The sequence below is a fragment of the Diadema antillarum genome, unplaced genomic scaffold (assembly GCF_040938485.1).
Source record: "Diadema antillarum isolate AM-2024a unplaced genomic scaffold, OU_Dant_1.0 seq00001214_RagTag, whole genome shotgun sequence".
Lineage (NCBI taxonomy): Eukaryota > Metazoa > Echinodermata > Echinoidea > Diadematoida > Diadematidae > Diadema > Diadema antillarum.
Window position 1 is genome coordinate 1,455,519 of NW_027272006.1, and position 10,148 is coordinate 1,465,666.

General features: G+C 36.8%; 1 protein-coding gene across 1 annotated transcript in view; it reads right to left on the minus strand.

The window, feature by feature from the left end:
* The window catches only part of LOC139744844 (potassium voltage-gated channel protein Shaw-like), a 28,054-nt gene extending 18,379 nt beyond the window's left edge, over window positions 1–9,675 (minus strand). The window contains exon 1 of the mRNA XM_071655257.1: window positions 8,780–9,675. Coding sequence (XP_071511358.1) covers window positions 8,780–9,388 — 609 coding nt within the window. The 5' untranslated portion in view covers window positions 9,389–9,675. The remainder of the gene's footprint in view (window positions 1–8,779) is intronic.
* Window positions 9,676–10,148: the final 473 nt, after the last annotated feature.

Below are 10,148 nucleotides of genomic sequence, written 5' to 3' on the forward strand. Positions count from 1 at the left end.
ACAGATAACTAATTCTTTCGAGAGAGAAAAAAGCGCCTTGCTCAGCACAATAAGATATTGGTTGACATTGTCTCCACTCTGATTATTTCATTGGCTATTGTCATTATCATTTGATCCGTTTATCCCTTCCCCCCCCCCCCCCCACACACACACATACACTACTGACTACCTACAGAAGATTCATCACATAATTCCATATGCGGCAAACAATCTGAATTCACGTACATGTTTTTCCTACAAAGCTTACAAACACTGTCATCTGTAAACCCAGGTAAAGTCAATTTGCTCACATGGTCCTTGATTAAAGCAAAACACCAAAGTGCAAATAGTTGATTGTGACATCTCTCGCTCTCTCCCACAAGCTTGCCATGTTTTTCTGAATGGTTAACCACACATAGCTCTGGCGTATTGCGGCAGCTCAAATCTTATTTACACGTTAAATGCGCGTTCCAACAACAGGATTTCCTCACAGTAATATTCCTATAATCCACGCAAAATTAATATAGAAACATCGAAAAAACGGCGAAGAATGATATATCGCCGAGTTGATGATAGAGTAGTCGTGTAGAGTTTAACGATATATGGTGTCCAGCGAATACCTCACACATCCAAGATATCACAGGTAATACAGGACACACGCGCACACACACACACACACACACACACACACACACACACACACACACACACATGCAAGACATATCTATGTAATTGTTCATATATATTTATATCATAATAAAAATGACGCATTCTGCGTTTCTGCATGACAGCGACTTAGCGGATTTGTCTTGGTGTTTGTCTAGGGGTAGTTAGGTTTTTATCAGTAGTTTGTGTATTTTATTTATTTATTTTTTTTTTTGTAAATTAAGTCTCATGTGTTAAGTAGAAGATAAGTGATATAAGATGTTATTATATGTTTGGGGGGAATGCACCGTACAAGCTTTGCTTGCATTTTCGTAATTTCAGAATGTTTTTTTTTTTTGTATGTGTGTGTGTGTGTGTGTTTTTTTCTTTTTTTCACCTTGTCATTTGTATATCTATAAATTCCACTTATCACATTTTGTAATATTCACATATATGTACTTATATTTTATGTGGAAAAAAATGTATTTACAAGTTCTGTTGGAGATGGAAAAAATAAATGTAATGAAATGAAATATGACAACTGCATTTGCTTATGCATACGTATTTATGCATATGTTTAATATTATCATCTTGTGACGTATAAGTACATATCAAGTACTTACAAGTGTACATGTTTGCTTTTTCTTGTGTTCTGAGATCAATGTCGTTATATATAAGCATTTGTTTGTTTTCTGTATTTCATATGCTCTGATAATTTATCGTATTTGATTATAGTATGGTTGTATTATGTACTTTTCATGCTGGTTATGTAACAGCGCCATGAGCATCATTCTTGATGGACTTCAGCGCATTATAAGAGGCAACTATTATTTTCATTGTTATTATTATTATCATTATTATTATTATCATTATTATTATTGTTATTATCATTATTATTATTATTATTATTATTAATGTAATTATTGTAAAATACATTTACTGCTTTGATTGAGTCTCTATTTGCTATAACGATCTTAGATCTACCACTATTATAAACGCTGTTTTGAAGCTTTATTCCAATATTAAGACAAAATTGCGTCATCTTGAGACTTGATCTGTTCAAGACTACTTTGATTACCACTAAATAGATAAATTTTCTGGTGATTTTGTGCCATTTTCATGTCTCTTTGTTTCTTCTTGCGTGCGAGCTTTGTTTGAAGTTGCACACACACACACACACACACACACACACACACACACACAAATCGATTTTCATGTAACTATTCTGCTTGAAAAACAAATGAATTGATACATATTTTCTGCATGTAATATTATGGCCTCAGGTAACGTTAAAGAAGACATGAGGTGTGAGATTATTTCCACACTGCATCGGAATTTTTACCAAAACCTTAAATTTGAGCTGATAAATGCTATTGATGAGAAAATGTGTTAATGTATTTTATTCAGGAATCGATTCGAAATGTCTGCGAATCGGTTGAAAAAAAGCGACAACATTATCTTCAAACAACATTCTCTTCCATAGAATGCAGAAATAAATGGTATTGAATTGAATTGACTTGAATTGAATTGAATATTACCACGATTTAATCATTATAGTTTTAATATTTCATTTCCTTTAGTCCATTCTTTATCATACACTATCATGAGAGTAAATAGAAATAAACCTGGATGCATCCATTCTATATCGTTGTACTGTATGTATGAACATAATGTTACGCTTTTGTAAGAGAGACACATAAAACTCGTTAATCAGGATTTGTCCTTTCTTGGATACCAAAACCAGATAACATTGATAGTGATTGCGAAGCCTTGTATGTGAATAGATTGGGTTGGATGTATGTCAAGTACAGTATTTGCTGTTTTTGCTGGGTTCATGTTAGGCTAAAGTGCGATGAGTGTGTAGTAGTCATCTGGTAAGTGAAGAATCGACTCTTGAGAAGTAGGCTATGTAATCACATCAATAAAATACAGATTAAGTCAGCATCAAGGAGAGGTAGGCAAATATTGGAAGAACAATATTGTTCTTTGGTCCTTGTGCCGTCTGCGGTAACTCTCTCCGCTGCTTGAACTACTTCGTATAGAATTCATCTATTATATTACTACAGAGCTGACGTGAAAGTGTTAATCATAAAAGAATAAGAAGCAAATCATGATATCGTTTATATTGAAAATAAAGCAGTACTAAAAAATGATATTACATTTACGAGGAGACTGCAAACTACAAGCAGTGCATTTTAGCAGTCTCCTCCATTTCCAACAACTTTGATTAGGTATTGTCATCATAGTTACAACTGTTTTACACATTGTATTTCAGTTCACAATATTTCCCTTGATGATATTGTTGTATACTGGTTTTGTGTCATTATGTTCATTCAAATGTTTCATTGCAATTTCATTTTTGTTTGAAATGAAATGAAACGAAATGATAACGATTTTAACAGAAGTAAAACAGAAATTAAAACATTGATTGCTTTTGCCATAATATGTTTAAAAAACACCTGATTTCGTATAGTTACTGTAGAAGACATAAGGTTCAAAAACCTTACGTTTGTATTTTGATGTTACCAAGTCGTTTTGAATTTCAAAATATTTCATGACAATCAATGTAAAAAAAACCCCATGAAATGAAAGATGCCATGTTCCCTTATAGAGGAAGAATGACAGTATGATAAAATTGTTGGTCCACAAAATTTGATAAAAATACAGGAAAATGATGTGTTGCATTGTGCAGCATTTAGAATATCATAAGTTATATAATAGGGAAAATCCAAAGTAGCAAATCGATATGAATCTATATAATGCTGATAAAGCAAATTAGTAAAATGATACCATTAATGAGTATGTAACAAATAAATTTGTCTGATACGAAATACCGTTTTAGTCCGCTATTACTTAACACAAATGCTGTACAAATACCACCTTGAATAGCGCAATGGGAAAACACTCTGCAATTGAGTTTTCGCTGAGAAGTTGCCTTCATAGTCTACCATTTCTACAGTCCTGTTACAGAGTCCTAAAGTGACCTCAAAGTGCATAATTCATTGATACAAACATGCTAGATTATTTCTCCATCGGCCGGCCTCTATGCTAATTAGCTTGACTGGTGTCCGTTTCCCATAATGCTTTGAGGGTGTGTGTATATCTCGCTCCTTCGACAGAGGAAAGTAAAAATCGACTTCGTCTCGGCTGGTTGTCCATGACGCTAGCTGATACAGGCATGAAGCAATGAGCGTGGGAAGGAGTGCACGTGGTAACAATTCGTCAATACATTAAAGGTAGACTGTAGCTTTTGACAGGTTTAAAGCAGCCTGATGTAACACCCCCTTCTCTCCCTACCCCTCCCATTACCCCCCCCCCCCCATTACCCCCCCCCCCCCCACACACACACACACGTGAAAGTCAGAGTATAACTAATAAGAATTTCACACATTTTCTTACTGATTCTGTCTTTCTCTCTACATCGCCGCACTTTCTTTCCACTTTTCTGTAAAGTCCATCTGATAGACACAAACACAATCATACCAACGCACATACATACTCTCTAAAAAAAATCGAGTGAGAATTTTCACTCTAAAAAGAGTGAATTTCGAGTGAAATTGGAGTGAATTTTGAGTGAAAATGCTCATTTTCACTCATTTTGGAGTGACGTCAGGGATCACTCCAAAATCTTCGAGTGATCTCTGACGTCACTCCAAAATGAGTGAAAATGAGCATTTTCACTCAAAATTCACTCCAATTTCACCCGAAATTCACTCTTTTTTGTATTCACTCTTTTTAGAGTGAAAATTTTCACTCGATTTTTTTAGAGAGTACATACATACATACATACACATACACAAATCAGTTATTTTTAAAGCTTTCTTTTAAATGGTGTGCATTGCCCCGAATGTGGTATATTTCTTTTACTCCTCGTTCATTCAATGTCTCCCTTGAATATTCGCACTATGTTATATAGAATGATTAATATTTGATCAGTAATATTGAAGTGTTTATTCAAGGTATTTTTTGCTTTAATCAGATTCCTAGAGTGTTGTTATGATCACCAGCGATTCATACCAGGAGGTAAGCTCCATGGTCATACCATAAGATTATATCCTAGGTACTGGAGCCAGGCTCCTGCATGGTCACGTGTTGAGATTTTCCATTCTGGATTCTGCCTGGCTACCATGACTACCAAATTGATTTAATTTTAAGCCCTCTGATTACCATTTCCTTGGAAAGAGTGAAGCCAGGGTTTCAAGGTGGTAGAATTTTTCTGATTCCGGGAAAGAAATAAACCTCTGGTGATGATATGTTAATCAGCGAAGGTATTTAGGTAGCGGGGGGGGGGGGAGAGAAATAACAATCGTAACTCATATCATAGATGTCAGCTGTACAGATTGCAAGGGTTGGTAATTTCAGGTATTTTTTCCCCAATAGTTTTTGTACTTTTAGCGTAAAAGTGTGACGAAATAATATGTGGCCGATTTTCACAACTTACTTATACAAGACACTAGAAAAGCTATTATAAAATAATAGTCTGTATTTGATCTTGACATCATCAGGTCCAACAGTGCACATCCTAGTCTTCTACTTCATAAAAGAAAAGATGACAAATCATACCGTGAAAGTGATACTTTCACTGAACGAGTTTGTCAGTCGTTCGTTTTATGATAGAATGCACTCAGGAACTGTACTCTATAGCCAGTCTTCCCGTTGACTTATCACTACTGTGAGATGTACGGTATACCATTCCATCAAGAGTTTAGCAAGCTTTCTCCATAACATCGCGACTTTAGTTTGACATGGCCGGGGGGGGGGGGGGGGGGGGGGCACTAGAAAGAAATAGATAGAGATATTGAAGTGCGGCTTTTTTTTAAGTTGTCAGCTAAAGAAACCCGGAAGTGCTGCCTGAAGGCCTTTTTGTGTGTGTGTGCTTGTCAGCTCATGAAACCCGCAAGTGCCCCCCCCCCCCCCCACTTTTGAAAATGCTCAGCCGGTTTGCCCTCAAATATTCTGATGACAACGGATGCCGCTGACTAGTTTAGTTAGAAGTGATTTCAAGGTAGAACATGCTACACCATCGCCTTGCAAGAAAAAGGCGTGATGCCATCCCAGGTTGCTGGTACTTGTAGCAGCATGTCATTAAATCAATCTGTCATAAATCAATATCGTCAAAACCAGGATATAGAAAACCCAATATCTTGTCATATGTCATACTCTTAATGCCTTTACCTTCTTTCTTTTTTACTATCACTAACATTCGTGCATCCGGCCAGGGAGTTGACTCTATACATCACTTTTGAATTCGTTATCCAAAGCTGATGTCGTGTTTGCTGCATTTTTGGTAAGAGTTTGACAATTATATAATGATACTATGCTACTACTACTACTACTACTACTATACTACTACTGGATATAACGATAGTAGCAGCAGCAGTAGTAGTAGTAATAATAATAACAACAATAATAATAATGATAGTATTAATAATAATAAAAATAATAACAAATAATAATAATAATAATAATAATGATAATGAATACAATAATTACAACAATAATAAGAAGAAAAAATCAGGATTTTGGTGAACACAAACCACAATAAAATCGGTGACCAGTGGTGACTGAGACAACAAAGCTAACAGTGTAGAGCAGCCAATAAGTGACCACCCCCCCCCCCCGATAACTTGAATGTAGCCTCCTATTCTGAATTAGATATATACTGCAGTGTCAGTACTTGTTAAGTTAGCTTTACTGAATGAAATAAAATCAGTCAAACAGAAGCTTTTACCAAAATTGGACATCCACTAAGAAAGGCGTAAAATTCCCAGTCTTGTACAAATTGACGATATTAAGTCGTTACCTCGACGACGTGCTAAAGAAACCTTGATAGCACAATGAAAGATCACTTCACTTCAAAAAGCAGGAGGAATGATATTCCCTTAACATATGTCAGTAACATGTTGATGGAATGTGTGCTTATCATGAAAAAAAAGTAGAATTCCCCTTACATACTTTCTTTATAATTATTGTTGTTCATAATGACGTCATGAACAGATTACTGTAGTAGTCTTCTTAACCAGCGAAGACCGCACGGACACTTAACCCTATAAAGCCCTTTAACTTAACCCTATAAAACCCAAGTGGCAAACAAAAATATGGTGGGGGGCACAATGTGCCCCCCACCATATTTTTGTTTTCCACTACCACACCCTTAACTCGATTTCAACCAAATTTAGTGACTTTTCCTAGAATCTTATTGCAAACATTTTGATATATAATTTAGCTATGTCCGATATTGCTGGTTGTCATGGCAACCGTAAACTGACAACCATGTTAGTCAGATTTTGCATGATTTTCTGTTCCAATTTCAGTTAACAGTATAATAATGGATGAAATGGGGGTTTTCTTGGCTGTAATTTGCTGAAGGACCAAAATGTAAAGTAATAATGGTTGTGAATTACCCTGAAATGCTCTTCTTATTATTTCCTTGATTTTTATACGACACAGGCATCAAACAATAGATATAAAAAAAATAATCGAAAATACAGCATTTTTCAAAGACTACCCTTTTATTTTGGCTTATTTTCACACAAGCTTTGCCTGTAATATCATTTGTTTATCATATTATCAATCTGCAAGCTCAAAAGTTAAATATTTTGGAAATCTGAAATGTGATACCAATATATGTACCCATTGAGAAATTTCAACCATTACAAATAGTGAAGGTTGACTTGCCTTTCCTTTATAGCAAATATGAAAATGACTGATATGAAATAGAAACATATATACTGGGGATAAAGAAATAAAAAAAAACATGATTTTAGCATATTTCCTATGTATTTCTTCATATTTTGGTAAATAGCGCCCTCAGTGGATGACCTTGAGAAATTTCAAATGTCGGGTCTTGTAGAGTATGAGTTGCTCTACAAATGTGCAAAATATGACGGTCATACATCATATAATAAAGAAGTTGTATAGGGGGCACCCCCCCCCCCCCTCCCTTGGGCCTGGAAGGGGTCAAAATAGCTTGGGCTTTATAGGGTTAAAGCATTCATTGCGGTATTCTGTTGCATCTATTATCCAATTTTCTCAAACTTTCTCTGATGTGCTTTATACTATTTTGCTGCTTGCACTCAATCCACATGAATTTTTGATTTTGCTTTCCTTTATTAACCATGCGGTTAATCTTTATGACCTACTTGTTAGATCTTTTATAAGATGTGTGTCTGTAATGAAGATTTTTTTTTCCATATAGAACATCACAGTATCATTGAATAGGTGTGGTGTGTAGCACACGTTTGCTCAAATGTAACAAAGTGTATCGTGTACTTACTGGACAGCTGAAAAAAAAATGTGTTTGGGTGAATGGATGTTTGAATTAAACAAGACGGTAATAGGAAACTAACCTCCCTGCTGCCCTGGTTGAAATGAGGATAGTGATGAACTAGAATGAGAAGCAGTGCTGGTGTACTGTTATAGATCTTTGATCCTGACGAAGACTTGAGAGTTGACGAACTTCAAACGTCCATATTTCTCTAACACTATACCACTCTCATTTTGATAAGTTGATATATGAAGGAAGGGACACGTCTTGTTGAGAATTCTTTTTTCTTGTCCAAATTCACTCACTGCAATCAGTTTGCTATTGGATCTCTCTCTCTCTCTCTCTCTCTTATTCATTTATTTATTTATTTATTTATCTATCTATCTATCTATCTATCTATCTATCTATCTATCTATTTATCTATCTATCTATCTGTCCATCAAACAACCTGGCAAGCTAGACATGCTAGACTGCAATCTATTTGTTTTTGTTTGTTTGTCTATACTTGTTTATCTCTCTCTCCCTCTCTCTCTTTATCTAGCTTGACAGCAAGTAGTGATATAGAAAGCCATCTATCAGTCTGTTCGTCTATCTATCTATTTCTCTATCTATCTATCTATCTATCTTTCTATATATACATATATATATCTACCTATACATACATACATATCTATCCATCAGCTGTATCCTATCCTATCCTATCTATCTATCTGTCTATCTATCTATCTATCTATCTATCTATCTGTCTATCTATCTATCTATCTATCTGTCTATCTATCTATCTATCTATCTGTCTATCTATCTATCTATCCATCTATGTATCAATCTATCTATACCTGCATCTTATCCATCCAGCTAGTTAAATCTATCAGTATCTGCTTCACTCACCAAAGCTGCTCTCGATGAGTAAGGCTCTTCCAATAGCGTCCATATCCTTGGCTGCCACTTCCTATACCAGTGGTTCTTCTCAGTCTCATAAACCTCTTCGATACCAAATATTTTCGCCACATCCTCCTCGGACTCGGAGTCGCTCTGTTCGAACCCTGGTCCCTGTAGCTTAGCGATGGTCTCCTGAGCGTCTCGGTGCTCGGTGTAATGCGACCAGCAGCATGCTTCGATCTGCTTCTCGTCAATCCCCCAGAACTGGAGTTCCTCTTCGAAGGCTGGTCCACACACGTTGGACGGTGCGTGTAGTTTGCCCGTACGATAGTAGTTGAGTACGGCTTCGAACATGGTCGGATGACGGTCGAAGAAGAACTCGCGGTTGATGGGGTCGTAGTCAGCCGTGGTGTTCGTAACGGTGACCGTGGTCAGCCAGGCGAGGCGAGTGTCGGGAATATTTCGCAGCGTCGACTTGTACGTCTCATGGCGGATACCGCCGACATTAATCCGAACACGGTTGTCTTGAAGAGCCTGAGCAGCCCGCATGGACTGCAGCCGGTCTTCCGACGAGTCATCCTCCCCCTCCTCCAAGACGCGTTCAAGAGAAACGTGCATACTACGAGTCCGACAACTTGATTGGGAGTCGTTTTCGTCTCACATTAAAAGTACCTAAACGCTTTTTTGTTCTGATCAATCTAAAAATAAACACATGGTTGAAATGGTAATCAAGTCGTAGTGTCAAGTCATTCTGTTCGTTTGTTCCACATCAGGAGCCACTCTGTGTTACTACTGCTGACAATGCTTTTTGTTTTTTGTTTTGACTTTGACTTTACATGACGATTTCTTTGTCTTTAAAACGTATTCCTGTCCAACGCGTTTGACAAAACCATTTTAAAAAGCTAGTCACCTAGAGTCAAATTCCGTGTTCCATGACAAGCTGAATATTTGCATGTTGTCAATAACTAATATGGCAAACTCACTGTTTTCCGATGTGTTGGTTTACAGACCATTTTATCTCAGAATCTTAGCTCGCCGAACCATCTGCGAGGGACAACTTTCAGACCGCCAGTGCCCGCTAGACTTTAGCCAGCTGAATACACCATAATAATGACACACGCATCAATGGTCTCCTGCGTGGAAGTGATGATCGTACATCCGACCACGTTGAGAGCTAGGACGAGAGAGATTAATACCACTCCGTCACGAAGTTCAATGTTAAATGATATCATATGTTGACGCTACCAGCATTTTTCCTTGCTTCCACCTCTGACATGTATGAGGGCGTGTCTTGGTCGCCGCACTCTGATGCTTGATCGTAAATAGGACTTTTACAAAATAACAGTTTCAATATCACTCAACCACTCCAGTATTAATC